This window comes from Lepidothrix coronata, unplaced genomic scaffold (assembly GCF_001604755.1).
Source record: "Lepidothrix coronata isolate B3197 unplaced genomic scaffold, Lepidothrix_coronata-1.0 Scaffold151, whole genome shotgun sequence".
NCBI classification, from domain to species: Eukaryota; Metazoa; Chordata; class Aves; order Passeriformes; family Pipridae; genus Lepidothrix; species Lepidothrix coronata.
In genome coordinates this window covers 1686696-1701720 of record NW_016690331.1, presented here as the reverse complement: position 1 = coordinate 1701720, position 15025 = coordinate 1686696, and the positions used below count along the sequence as shown (strand labels likewise).

Here is a 15025-nt window from a genome sequence, read left to right as displayed (position 1 = left end):
GTAAGATACAATGTTGGGGTGATGGCACTGACTCATGGCTTGAATTTCTTTCTGTAGAGAAAAATAAAGCATTAGCAGTTGGACCCAGTGATTATTACCCCTCGGGCACAGAAGTTATCTTCAGCTTCCTCAAGACACAAAGAGGGTGCAAAGGAAAAGGATAACTCGAAGCTAAACAAAGGAAATCCAGAAATACTCTAAACACTCAGACTGCATCAAAGGTATTTTAGGGTGCTCTGCCTGCCTGTCCAGAAGGAAGAAAAAACTGACCAAGAAGTCTTTGTCAAGGACAATGAAGTGGTGGCAACCAAAACACTTGCATGCAGCCTCAAGAGAATATTCCCAAAAATTCACACATCTCTGACCTAAGAAGTTCCTGTTGACGTCTCCTTTCATTAAGACATTACACAACAGATGCTTAATCTGTTGAAGACTATCATTTGGATGAGAAAGGGAAATATCTACCTCTGGGAAAAAAAGGCCTCTTATTCCTAATGTTTCTTCCCAGCAGGAAAGCAGATGGCTTAGCTCAATCAGGTTGAAGGCACAAAGGACAGCTGTATCCTTTGTCATACTGGAAGAAGAGGGAAATCACTTTGAGATTAGAAAGTCATTAGCTACTACAGATGGAGGACAATATGAAATATGTTCAGATATTAAACTGTTTTGAGTTTTGACCGTGCTTAGTCTTAGATTTGGTTATGGGTTAAGGGTCGAGGTGTTCCAGGTTTTGGGCAGGAACACCACCACAGAAAGCACTGACTGATTTCATTATGCAAGCACAAATCACCAGTCTGGACAGAAAGCCTCACAGTTTCTTGGCTGTCCATAGACAAAAGCCATCCCTTAAGCCAAGCCTGGCACCCTGCACTGCACCCAGCTGAGCCATTGTGCTTTAGCCAAGTTGTACCTTCAGCCAAGTTCCCCAACCTGTCAAGTTGTTCCCTCCAGCATCACCCACAGCAGACCCTCATACCCCAAACTTCAGCTCTCAACTAAGACATTCCTTCACTGAACATGTGGATGCCACTCACTTTTCAAAGGTTTAATCCCTGCTCACTGTCAGCCTCTTCCCCATGACACAGACTTAGCTGACCCCATAATCCCAAACTCATGGGGAAGGAGGAGAGCAAGGGTCCTTCACACCCTGATCCTTTCCTCCCTCTAAGCACAAGACCTCCCTGGTATGAAGTACAAGAGAGAGCTCTGAGAAGAATTTACTCATGCCCAGGACACCCCACAAACGCAGCACATTCTCCTGCTCATGTGCAAAGCTCTGCTTGTGACCGAGTACAGCGCAAAGGCAAACTGCTTCCCCTTGGCAAGGCTTTACTGGCAATCACAGCTCCAAAGGAACAGGCTCATGTTGATTTATCCACTTAATACTGCTTTTCAGGGAATAGGTGCATTTGAGGAATCCAAAGCAATCGGTTCCTCTTTCTGCTTCCCCAGAAGAGGCACCAACTTTCCAGGAAACTTCAACAAGCAGATTAAAGAAGAATCCTTCTAAACAGGAAAGGATATTTCAAGAATGGGGAATAGGCTATTCATCTCCATGTAGACACTCTTTGCCTAAAAACCACTCTGTGAAAATAAATACAGCTTAAAACAATATCCTCTGCTTACTCTGACAGCTCCAGCTCCCTTCCTTGCAAACATTCACTTGTATCAAGCCATTTTTCAAAAAGGAAATAAATCAGCAGCTTTGGGGTTTTCTGTGGCTTTCTATAGTTCTCTCTCTGACAACTAAAAAATACCACATGTGCACAAATGGTACCAGAGGAAACTGAGGCAGAAAGCAGCAGGCAGGACTGGTGATCCATCCTATCAGCCAGTCCTGCCCCAAACCCACCACTCAGAAATGATCTACAGGATCTGTTTTTATCTTTTTTTTAGCTAGACCAAATATTTTGAAGCAGCTCCCTGGGAGATCAAAAGAGTAATACAAGAAATATACACAAACATTGCATATTTTATATATATTAGTGTATTCCACTGCAGTTCAGGAGGCAATGACACAAAGTCTGGACCAAGTTTACTTCAGAGCCTAGACCTGAATCAGATCTTTGCCGTTTGCACAACCCTGTAAAATGGCCTTTTTCAGGCATTCTGCAACACTTAGTTACTATTTTATTATTTTTCAAGAACTTCCTCTCTCATTCACTACCACAATCTGCTCCCCAGGCTGGGAAGCACAGTTAACAAAATAAATAAATTAAAGAAAAATAGCTCAAGCCTGTCATATGCTTTGGTGCACAAAGAAGGAAAATAAATAATCACAAACCTGATCTGTGCAATTAAACACCTCTGTCAGACAGAGGATGTGTAACACAGGCAGATTAATCCATTTCTCACACAGTGTAGCACAGCTCTGAATAATTAACTGCATCACAGCCCATGATTTTCAATGTTTTTACATTAATACCAATCAGAAGGAGCAGCAGCCAGGCAGACTTTTCCTCCCACCCACAGATCCCCACCTCATTTTCAGCAGTTTTCTAGGCTAATCTCACACCTACATCAAAGCTTGGTTCCTCTTCACCCTAAAGACGGTACCAACATCCTGAAGGCTCAGCACATACAATCGTTTTAAGTGATGGTGGCAAATCACAGCAGGATTTGTGTTAAAATGCTTCCTGGCATAACTGAAACCCAGCCAGCTCTGCCGTGCATGCACAGTCTGTGCTCCAGCAGCACAAATGCAAGGGCTGAAGGGCTGCTCCTAAAGCAGGAATCCCAGTCAAGGATCACTGGAAAGCTCTGCTCAAATGCATACTTACAGAATGAGGGAGCAGTTGGGGATAAAATGCAGCAACAGCCCTTCTGTGGGTAGTAAGCACAGCTTTAATACTATTTCTAAAGCTTTTTTGAGAGCTTGCTGCTCTTTAAACACAACAAAGCCAAAGCAGGCAGAGGTTTCCTCTCCCCACGCTCTTAACAGGACTGCTATCCCCAGATAACTGAGCTACAACTCTGCTTCCCTTATTTTCCCCAGCATCAAAATTCTATTGGAAGACTCCTAATAAAAATCTCAGCGGTTTCCACACCTCTGTAATTGTATGTCAGTGCTAAACATCAGCATTTATCTGGGCTGCTCTACACAAGTTTTAAGCTGGAAATGTTGCTTTATTCCCTCTGTGCCAACAGTCATGGGTCACTTGACACAGACCCCCCCAAGCCATGAGCAGATCCGGTGGGTGACGGGCAGCTCTTCCATCCAACACCCCTCACACTCCATGGCTCCAGCGATGAGAGACAGCCTTCCTGCCAATTCCCATAAAGTGCTCTGCTTTCTGCTCAGCTGTGGAGAATGAATTTCTGACAACAACGTGTCTAGACACAGGCAATGGTTTGGAAATGGTTACATGCTCACCCTGGGCAAGATATTAAAAATATCTGCATTGTCAAACACCAAAAGCAAATAGACTGGGATTAGCTCTAAATGCCTCCATGGCTTCCACTAAGGATTCTGACAAATGTTTTCAGTACCGCTACGGGCAATAAAAGAAACATTTCAAGGCTTGCAAAACAGTAATAAAACTGCTGTGAAGTATAATTTAGAATCATAAGAAACCTATTAGTCTCCTGTAAGTCAGACATACTTCTGGAGATCCGCTGTTTTGGAAGGGGGTTTATTTGCCCACCGCCTTATAACTGAAGTTTAAGTTAATAGGAGCGGGTAAGACTGTTTTAGCTACAGCTCAGCTTTCTTAATGGTGTTTTCTGTTCACATCATCACCTTCTACTCTTTGTGTTTATCTGCCCCTGAGGTTTGCTTCAAAGGCACTTGGCTCTCAAACACAAGGATAAAAATCGTGCTTTATTTAGTTTTACTTCCTACATGTTGACATGAACTCAAGAGATAGAGCACAGCAGCAGAATGCTTTCATGTGGCTACCTGCAACTTCAGAGGAATCCAGAAAGCTGCCAGCTTGACTGCCCTGTTTGAAGGCAATCACGACCATAAGAGAATTGGGGAAGGAAAAGCACAGCTTGGGGAGAAATCAAAGGAGGTCAGATGTGATCACCCCTTGAAAACACCAGTGCTTCAACTATGGCTGGCAAAGATCATAAACCATGAGATTTCAGCTGAGAGATAAGGCATTAAAGCTGTTCTTCATCCTTTTAAAGTAGGATTTATAGCCCCAGTCCTACAGGCAGCCATAACTGTTCACATTTTGCTCCAATTGAAATTCAAATGGTTTAGCTAAAAGGTTGGAAAATTGAGAATATTAATTCATTCCTCTTTCAAAACATAAGCATAACAACAAAGAAAAAAAAAACCCAAACATGTTCTTCCATCACAATCAATTTGAGAGATGTTTTTATAAGGAGGTGCAAAAAAAGCAAAAAGCTTAAAATCAGAGATTCTGATTCAACTTCCACTCCTTGGATTATTCAACTCCTTACCTCAAGATGTGGCTACAAGAGCTAGAGTGGCATGAGTAAAGAGGGGTTAGATAAGCCCTAGAACGACGCTGGAAAAGAAACAATTCTGAAAGGGATAAAGAGACTTCATCATTAATTAATCTTAGGTGATGGGAACAAAACACCCCCATGGCAAGTCATTCAGCAGTTGCCCATTTCAATGGCTACTCTTACTCTTCAGCATTATTCAGTGGATCATTAATTCATGCAGTATTAGTGACAACTTACTGAAGGAAGCAAACATTTAGGACTGTTGTGGTGTAGCAGCTCATCCACAGCCATTTTTATTGGTTTCAGCCACCAAGCAAATGGGCAAGTGACTGACAGCTTTACCCTCATCACCAACTAACCTATCACTGACCCTCAGTTGTTCAGATCTATACTAGGTGCTTACAGCTCAACAAAGCTTTAAATGTGTGATTAGTCCCCACAGACAACTGTGAACTCACTGAAGTTCTTTACATGCACCATCTCATGCTCATCCAGTACAAGTGAAGGAAGACATTCTACATTCAGGATTTCATGCACCATTAATCCTGATGTTCCTACTGAACTTTACTAAAATAAAACAAAACAAAAAAAAAAAAACAATAACAACAACAACAAAAAAAAACTTCGACCAGCCCAGCAATTACTACTTCTGTTGTTGCTGCTTTGAAAAGCAATACAACCAAGCTGTACCCAGCGTAGGTTTAAGTCTTGTGTAAAGCTGCAATCCCATCATGCAAGAAACACACAATATGGCATATCAAATGACCATGCAGAAGCCACATATTATACATCAGATTCCCTGGCATTGACACTTGGGGACTTTTTCCCCTGGGGCAAGTGTAAAGGTCCTCAGGCCTGAAAATGGAATTATAATGGCAATTCCCATCAGATGATAGACATGGATGAAAGGTCTGTACTACTACTACACCAGCCTGCTGCTTTGTTCCCAACAACCTTACAGGCTGGTTAATCCACTTGTAGGAACTGCTCTGTCAGATCAAAGGCAGCTCAATATCCTGTCCAAGTCTTCAAAAGAAGGTGTAAAAACCCTATAAAAAGCAGTTACACAGTTATCTGCCCAGAGGGGAGACTTCTGACTAAGCCTGGGCAGTTAACAGTTGGCTTATGCTTTAAACCAGGGGAGTTCGTAATCCTTTTTTTAAATCCTATCTAATTTAACCTTCTCAACTATAGGTTGATTTATTTAATCTCACGCAATGTTTGATCTCCGTATTTTTGGCAGAAGTTCCCCAGGTTAATTCCATGAAATTCTAAAGGACATTTCTGATTTACTGCAGTTCAACTTGTTCCCTCTGCCTCCCCAACTGCCCTCTGACCACAGCAGTGGAAGAGCAGTACTTTCCCTTCACTCTTCTTGTGTGTAGACCTGTCAGGCCCAGTCCTATTAGAATTTGGAATCTCTTCCTAGGAGCAGAAACACCACATCTCCCATGCTCTTTCCTTAACCTGTCTCCTGTTGAGTCACCCTAGCCCAGTGTAAAATATCCCATAGCTTATGTTGCCCTCTCTGCTGTTCAGCATTCCTGATAACTGCTAAGGTGACAATCCACATCATCTGCTACTCATGGAGGAAAAAAAAACCCAAACATTTGGATGAAAGAAAACTCAGCTTTAATTGCATGAAAATGAAGCGGAGCTTGTGGGCAGAGGGGAGGTTTAAGGCCTTTTAGATTAGTAATTCTTTAAAACAAGAAAACACTCATACAAGAAAAAAGCTGGAGGCAGGGTTTTTTTGAGGCAGATGTTACACCACTGTGTTTCAAGGATTGGCAACAGCAGCAAAGCAACCAGCATCCCACAATGGAAAAGAGTAAGAGCAAAACACAGCACTGAACAGTGTGCAGCTGTGAAGGACAACACATGGGCAGACTGCTTTCAAACACACACCAAATGCTACATGCTTGTTAACTACTCTGGGCTGCAAGACAAATAAGAAGTGGAACTTCAGTTATAAATCAAGAAGTCCAAGATGAATTGTAGGCCACACTGTATTTGACCACCTCTCCTTACACTCCACTCCCAGTCACACCCTTGAGTAACAGTCATTACAAGCTATATTGTACTTTGCTGTCAGCTGAATCCCACATGCAGGAAGGATCTGGGAGCATTCAAAAACGTACAGGGAAAAGGACAGAAATCAAGCACTGAAATAAATTCCTGATTAACATCACCTGATTCGGTAGCTGGGCTAGAAAAAAGCACATCTCTGCATGGCACTACTCCTGCTGCCTACATTCTTTACAGCAATTAGCTGAAGAGCTGAATGCCCTTGACTTGGCTCGCTCTTAATTCAAAAAATTGGTCCTTCCTGCATTTTCCATACCCTGTAGCAACAATAAATTAATCCATTGCATTAACCTAGAATGTCATACGGGGTATGCAAAGCGTGCAGGTTATCCCTGACCACCCACACGGTTCAAGTGTTGAAATACAAGGATAAAGATCAATACCTTTAACAAGCCAAGTCATACCACTTAAATCACTCTAAGCATGGCATCTCCACAAGCCAGAAGGTGGTCCAGGATTTCCTGGCCTCTGGGAACATGCCAGGCTCAAGGAAGCTCAAGGCCACTCGTCTGGAGATAGAGCCACTTACTCTGCATTTCCTAACCCCACTTCAAATTAACCTTCCTCTTCTCCTCCATCCCAAGCAGTGGAAGTGCCAACCACTAAGCAGCATGGACATTGAAAGAGATGGAGAAGAACCAAATCATCCTTATTAGGATGGCAGAACTGTTTGCTGCTCTCCCTACCCTCTCCCAAGCAACTGTTTTATCCTTTAGCTGGGAATAAAGAGAAGGCTATGGGTCTGAGGCACTGCAGAAAAATAATTATAAAATCATTTAAGCACAATCTTCCCTTTGCTACCACACTGCCCGATGAGTGGGCACTGCTCTAACACCAGAGCACTGTCCTGATCCCAGGCAGCCCAGCAAAGTTCACAGTGAACTGACTATTGTGCTCAGAAGCCTTCAGAGCAAGGAGAGCTAATGAAAGGCCAGCTCGTGTTTTTAACTGCACAGGGGGAAAGAAGAAAGCAAGGAGGGGGTATAACACACCCCAGTAGGAACTCATCATCTTTCTATTTGCATTTGCTTCTTTAAACAACTGTAATCTGTAAGGATTTATAGTTACCTTCCTTGGGAGAAAAAACCAAAAACCACACAATCCTTCAGTAAGAAGTAGTTGCTGAAAAAAGCTAATTAAACTAATTGGGGAAACTGCCATGAAGGGAGACTACAAGACTGTAAAACTTGAGAATATTTACTTTAGGGAAGAAGCAAATATGGAAACAAGATAAAAAGAAGTGAAGGTAAGAGCACAGAGCAGAGAAATCAGGAACTTCCATCCTTTCGACTCTTGCACTGGGAATCAACATCCCATAAACCTGACAAGTTCAAAACAAACCCAGGGAAAACACTTTTTACACAACATGCCTACCTCAGCAGCCAGTGCCCCAGGAAGCTGCTACAGCTCAGAACCATCCTCTCCCCTCCACCATGACTTTAGGTTTAAGAATATTTGCATACCCAAGCCTAGAGAAGGACTCAGTCTAGACCTGGTCACAAAACTGGAAGCTCCAGAGACCTGACAACTGCAAGACACTGCAATCCTACCCATAACAGGAAAAATCCTTGTGAGGACCAGGTCAGCCAGGGATTTAAAATATGCAATTAGAAGTACTTATATAAAATTACATGCCAAGTGTGCACAGCATCTCTTTCTGAACCCAACCCTTTTAGCCAGAATTGGCAATTACTCAAAGACTGACAATCTCAATTACTACATCGTGACAATGCAGTCAGGAATACAGCTGAGAGCAGTGTGGACAAGCCACATAAAAGGCTTGAAAAGGGTACCAAGGGTTGGTATCAGGACAAAAAGACCAACTGTGAAAAGGGAAGAGATCTTGAACTCCAGCATGAGCCATAAGAGGATTTGCACACAGGCCACCTTAAGAGTCCTACACGCAACCCTTCACAGAAGCACGAAAATGTGACAGCTTGGATGGAGCCTTTCCTCCTTACAAGGGCAGATTTGCAGATACCTATAATGATAAAAATATCATTAGTCACTAAACAGAAACCGGAACCATGGTTCAGGTGATTTGTTGAAGATCATACAGGTGTAAAGTTCACCAGGATTCCCAAATTCTGCCCGTTTTACTTTCTAACTGCAACCACAAAAACAAGTGCCTGAGGTAACACTATAGAAGTTGTTGTAAGTGGACAGACAGGCAGTATTATAAAAATCCTAGACAGTTGCTTTAGAAGAAAAGATGGTACAAGGCCTCATCTCCCTAGTTTTTACTACGCCAATATTTACTATAGAAAGTTTGACCCCAGAGAGCTTTCTCATTTTAGTGGAGACACCTCAATGTTCACAGGAATGTCCATTTCTGCCTGGCTTAAATCCAGGGATCTTCCACGTGTGAGGTGACAACTGCAGCACTGCAGAAGCACCAGGTCACACACACATAGGGAGAGGAGAAAACCAAGCCCAGCAACATCCGAGCCAGATGAGAAAAGGGCAGTTTCAGTTACCACAGCTACCTCTGCAAGAATCTGTTTTTCATTGAGATAACCTTGAGAAGAGACACACAGCAGAAGGAAATTACAGAGCTACAGCTCCAAAGGACTCTCTCCTGTCCTGAACTCGGAATTACGGGGGTTTCCATATGGCAGCTTGCAGTATGTCAGTGATCCCTTTAGCTGGCATCAGTACCAGAGAGAGATTAGGAACAACAGCTAATTCATTTAGTTTTTCTCTTTGCAGGTGAAGGGGAAAAAATGTGAAGAACTGCAGGAAGGGAAAAGAAAGCAAAACCATTCCCTTAAATTGTAAAGGTTCTGGAAGCATGTAGCTCTGGACCCCCTCAAACCACAGAGCTCTGGTGGGTACAGCTGAGCTTCACACTTGCACATTAACTCTGTTCAAAACAAAGGGATTATACAAAGTGCTTAGCTCTAAACAAACAGTCTGAAGTTCTGCAACAGTTGATCTTTTTAACATTTTAAGTACCATGTCCCACAACCAGGACAACCAAGCTGCCTCTAGTGGAGTCAGTCAAGTCCCCTCACCTTCACCCCACCTCAAGAAAGGCTGTTTAAGGCACTTGGCAAAGAGATATTTCAGAGATAACTGAAATACAACTCCCCAGACAATTTTGGTTGCATACCAGGAGTTCATCCATGCTCGTCTGACACTTCTCCAGATTGATCCGTTTAATTGCCACCTTCTCCTTCTTCGGAATGCAGAAGGCCGCCTGCACCACCGCAGTCGCTCCACTCCCTGTGGGTGAAAAAGAGAGTCAGCAACATCTTACAGACTTCAGCAGGAAGGGAGAGAGGCCAGACAACAAAATTACGAATGCCAGAGAGTAAAGACAGTAGAGCCAAGTGAAAATCCAGTGAAGGCTCTCCAGGTCTCCCCAGTCAGGTCTGTGCAGCCCCATGGGTCAGCTCAGCTGCCACAGCCAAGTGCTGGGCAAACCAAAGGAAAACAAGTGGATCTTTATGATCCCTTCCAGGGATCGTTACAGCTGTGCAGACAGAAAAACCCATCCAGACTCCAGCTTCCTTATAACAGAGGAGTGATTCTACTCATGTACTTTTAAAAGCAATGCCACTGAGGTCACACAGACTTTTAACCTGATGTATTCACCCAGAGTGTCAAAACAAGCCACAGTCTTTGCTACCAAAACTAATGAGATTTTTCAAATATTTTTAGGTACTAATTGCTGTTCTCATCTCTCCTCATTTCATGCAAAGACACGAGGTAGGTTTCATTCAAGCAGGTTCAGCTCCAGTTCTCACACCGCCTCGCTGTCTGGGCTGAGAACCACAGCCAGAGAACATTTAAATTCCAACAGAGAAAAAATACTGCATTTTAATGTACAGTTGTTCAAACTGCTACAACCAGGGATAAGAGTTCTGGATTTCAACTGCTCAGCAGTATCATACCCTTTGATATCAAAAGGAGATTGCAACAGTGAGACTTCAAATCTAGTTGATGTTAAGTCTATTTTTGCTGGCCTCCAAAAATTGTTGCAACATTCACATCTCATCAATAAGACACCTTGTTACTTTACTTTCTACCTTCATTCTGGTTCCCCACATTTACACACTTCACTGGAAAAGAGTAAATCCAAATTAATAAAAAAGGAGGTAGGATAGGTGGAAAATAGTTCAAGAGCTTCCTATTGCCAATACCCAAAAAATGCTAATAAAAATAAACCCACGGATATTTTGTTTATTATCCCAGGCATAACCCGTGAGCCCATTTAGGCTGAGGAGAGAGACGAGAACAACTACTCTGCATTTTGCAGTAACACACCTATTTTACCAGATTCTCCTGTCCTTAACACTATAAAAACTGCTTCCAGATTCTGAAATCCAGACAAAGCACATTTTTGCAAGCTTTGTGATTTTTGTCTAGTACATTCACATAAACTGGAGGCAAAAGTTTTCAATCTTCAAAGGCTACTGAAGCTCCCTACAACCACCATCAATGTTCTTCTCACACCAAGCTGCACCAAGATGAATTCAAATAAAGTTTCGAGGGGGGGGGGAAGAGCTTGAAATCCAGCCTTGAAAGACACAGAAAAACTTCTCCATTCAAAGTCACACTGAAATAAATTGAAAAGTCCTGAACTGTGGGACACTGCTCCTCTAATCTTCAACCAGAACCTGCTACAGTGGAGCTACAGGACTTTGACTTCACTTTATATGGCATTGCCAGTGCACCCTGGACAACAGCTTCAGCTTGCCAGGGATTCCCTGCATTCAGGAGTTTACATTTTAATCCCAGAAGGCAACAATGTGCAGAACACAAAATGCTAAGGTTGCTAAAGCTGAACTATTTCACAAAGCAAATGGGTTTTTAAGAAGTTCAAGACTGAGGCCATTTATTACTTGCACAAGTTTTTCAGAGCACGGAGCAAAGCAAAGCTTAGGTGGAAGAAAATAACAGCAATAGTAGCAAAAATATTTACAAGGGACTTTGAAAATGAAATTTGAGTGCTATAAGCAGGATCTTGAGCAAAGGCTGGAGATGATGTAGGAGTCTGGGCAGGTATTTAACACAAAGCGCTCAGAAAGAGCAAAGTGGGGAGGTTTTGACAGCAGAGTTTGGCTACACTGCCAGGAGCAGGGCTGAGATACACAACATTATGCAGGGGACAAACATCCCAAAAGCAAACCTCCACACACACTCCCTGTGGTCACTTTGCCTGGCAAGCAGCAGGTGCAGGAATTCAGCAGCAAAGCAGCAGTCCCAGCACAGATGTATTCCCATTCACTGGGAATCCCGGGTGGCACTGACCCTCTCCACCCAGTACCTGCTTTCCTAACTTTTTCTGCAGCTTCTCTGGTGGGGAAAAACAGTAAAACCACATAAAGAGTCAAGACAAAGAGGGCAGAGCACACAGAAATGCTGGCAAAAGGCAGAAGTGAGTTTGCACCTCCTAGCACTGCTGGTCTCCCTACTGCAATCGCCTTTTGGAAGTCAGAATAAAAAACAAACACGGTATAATTTCTTTGGAAAGTGTTAGATCCCAGAAGAAATGTTGCTGCTGACACATTCAAAGCACCAGTATTATGATTTCTTTCTTTGGATGTCTTGGTGCATAGTAATAGAGGCTGAAAACACAAGCCAGTAGCTGTTAAGAATATACAACTGCGCACCTCAGAGGACTGTCTTGTCACACAACCCTTTGCACTCCTCAGTTAGTTCTTCAATGTGTATTTTCATCTCACAGCCCTCATTGATATGAGAGTATCTGTGCTCAAAGACTATCTCAGATGCTCAGTAGTGTCAGCACACTCCTGCTTCCCCCACAGCATGACATCCTGGGATTTTTGTGCCAGTTAAACTCAGCTGGTGTAAGCACGACTGGCAGAGGTGCTTCTTACGATCCGGATGCAATACCACTCCTGTAGACCAAATCTTTCAGAAGATGAAGTCCAGGGGGTTATAGAAGTGACTACACAAAGAATAGCTTTGTGGTTTATTGTTTTAAGATGTTACTACCAGAAACAATAGATACAGACTAATTAAAAGCAGGACCACTCATGCTACAGATCCTTCCCACTCCCTGAGTCTGTGGGATCAATGCTCACCAGGACTTGAGGGCAAAAACTGCTTTTCACTAAGTGTTTGGACAATGCCCCAGCCTGCAGGGACCCGATCTGTTAGGACTGTGTGGCATTATTTTAACAGTAATGAAATCCCAAACTAAATCCTTCTGGGCACATGGCAGGGAATCATCTGAACTCGAGACTCCTCCCATTTAATTCCCTGCTGCTCCTACTTTTCTGGCAGCTCTGTTTAGTTCGATCACCACCTGCTCTCCCCACTCCCCCCTCTCCCGCTAATTCGTCATTTCTTTCAGCTCCTCTGTAGCACTAATTATAGAGAAACAATGAAATCTCAAAAGCGTATCAGGCAAGGATTAAGCCAAGCTGCAGCACGATGTGCCACAAGCAAGCTGCTCTTTGGTGGCAGCGGCAGCGTGCCGTGCTCCTGGGACCAAACAAAGGCGGGTTTCCATGCTTCTTGGAAGAGTACAGAAAACATGGCAACACGGGCACTTAAGGCTTTGAAGCCACACAATTTGTTTGTTGAATGCCAGGATGGCAAGAAAAGGAAAGGAGAGAAGCTGCAGCAAGGATGCTGAACACATTGCTAAGTGAAAACAGGCATAGAGAGAGATGATGACACCAACGGAGAGAAAAAGAAAAGGCTCATCAAGGAAGTTTTCTAAAGTTTTAAGAGCAGGTAACAAATATACAGGGAATGGTGGGAAAGAGAGGAGATTTCCTGGGCTGCTATGAACCACCTTCAGTGAGGAAAAAACCCCAAGGGCAATTTGTGCCAGGGGAGCACTGCTTGGTCACACCGACTCTCCCAGCAGGTCAGAGCCAAACGCGGTCCTGAGGGCGTGGGCAGCACTGGGTTAATGTTCCCGTGCTCAGTTCACACTCCCCAACTCCAGACTCTCCGATCAAGGTCAGCGCTGGGGCTCTTCCCTCCGCCTCTCTCAAGATCAGCTTTCGGAGAAAATTTGCTCCCTAGTTAATCTCTTCCAGCATAACAGCTTAGCAAAACAATAAAACCGGGCACAGCCAAATGCTTGCTGCTTTATTCCTGAAAAGCAGGAGATCGTTTTGTTGAAGGCTGGGGGTGGGGGGAGGAAAGAGACCCCAAATGGGTATTAGGATCTGCTTAATACCTCCTGCCTTCACCCCTGTAGGCTCTCATATATAGTTCCAACCCTTAGGATAGCAGCTGCAAAATTCCTGCATAAGAGGGTCACGACCTACTTTAGAAAACATTGCCTTAGGAGGAAAACATACCCTTTCTAACCCCTGCTTCTTTCATGTTTCTCGATTAAATGGCTCTTTCTGAAATAAAACCAAGCTCTGAAAGGATTAAAACAACCCAAACCAAAAACTCCCCAAGCACTCAGTTACTGAAGCCTCATTTTTCCAGGTTATCTCCTCTGCTCCCCTGGATCCATACTCCCTGAACCTTTAGCATCCACAGCTCCAGCCTGAACTTCTCCTTAAACTGAGACAAACCCCCCATGAAAGCCCAGCATCAGCCTTCAAGGGAGGCTGGACACAATCTCTTCTGCAGTTCCATAACTTACATGAAGCTTCCATTTTTGAAGATAAAGACAAGCCCAAGGAGATCTCTTGTTAGAGTTAATGGAAACCAATTATTTCAAGGTTAATTGGAGGAGCAGAAAGACAGGGGACTGACCAGAGGACACAGCATGTTCCTACACACTTTGTCTCCAAAGATAACTCAATCTCTGCAGCCACAAAAGGACTTTGCAGCTCTCCCAGTAAGAGTGGGATGAATTGCACTGATGCCTCCTCCCAGGCGAATGCAATTGAAGCCACAGATCCTCTTGGCAGAGGCATCTGCTTAAGCAATGGGAACAGTCGTGCCAAATGGTCACAAGACACACACCAAATCCTGGCTCTAGAACAGAATTCTCCTACCACGTGCAACGGTGATTTGAAGTAGTTACATGGAAAGAGGATTCACAAAACAGTGTTTTCCAAGCTCTAAATCTACTTCAGGTACCCTGGGAGATGTGAAATTTTCCCTTCATGGTAACTCAGTTGCTCACAAAGCTGTTAAAATCAACAGGGGACATGTTCCATAACAGTCTTGGAGCATCACTCCCTACCCTAATGCCATATCAAATCCCCTCTGTAGAGGAAACATGCTCTCCCAGGGCCCAATGCATGTTACAAACCAGTTAGGTTTGAAGGAACCTCCAGTGGCCTCTAGTCCACTCTCCTGATGAAAGCAGGGTCAAATCTCAATTTAGATAAGGTTCCTCAGCATCAAACTCAGTCTAGTTTGGATTTTCTTTAACAAGAGATATTTCTGCAACCTTTTTGGCTGCTTCTGTGTTTGACCACCCACACGGTAGAAAGCTTTTTACCCCCTGGATAGCTGAGGACAGCAACAACTCTTTTAAGGCTGAAGAAATCCAACTCTCCCCACAAGTCATATTGCCGAGTCTCCTTCAGCATTAGACTATGCCTAGCCAAAGACCTCTGCACAA

General features: G+C 43.6%; 1 protein-coding gene across 1 annotated transcript in view; it reads right to left on the bottom strand.

The window, feature by feature from the left end:
• OXSR1 (oxidative stress responsive 1) overlaps positions 1–15025 on the bottom strand; it is a 98759-nt gene that overhangs the window by 69811 nt on the left and 13923 nt on the right. The window contains exons 2-3 of the mRNA XM_017828668.1: positions 9620–9732; positions 1–51 (exon numbers count right to left, since the gene is read on the bottom strand). Of these exons, the coding sequence (XP_017684157.1) occupies positions 1–51; positions 9620–9732 (164 nt within the window). The remainder of the gene's footprint in view (positions 52–9619; positions 9733–15025) is intronic.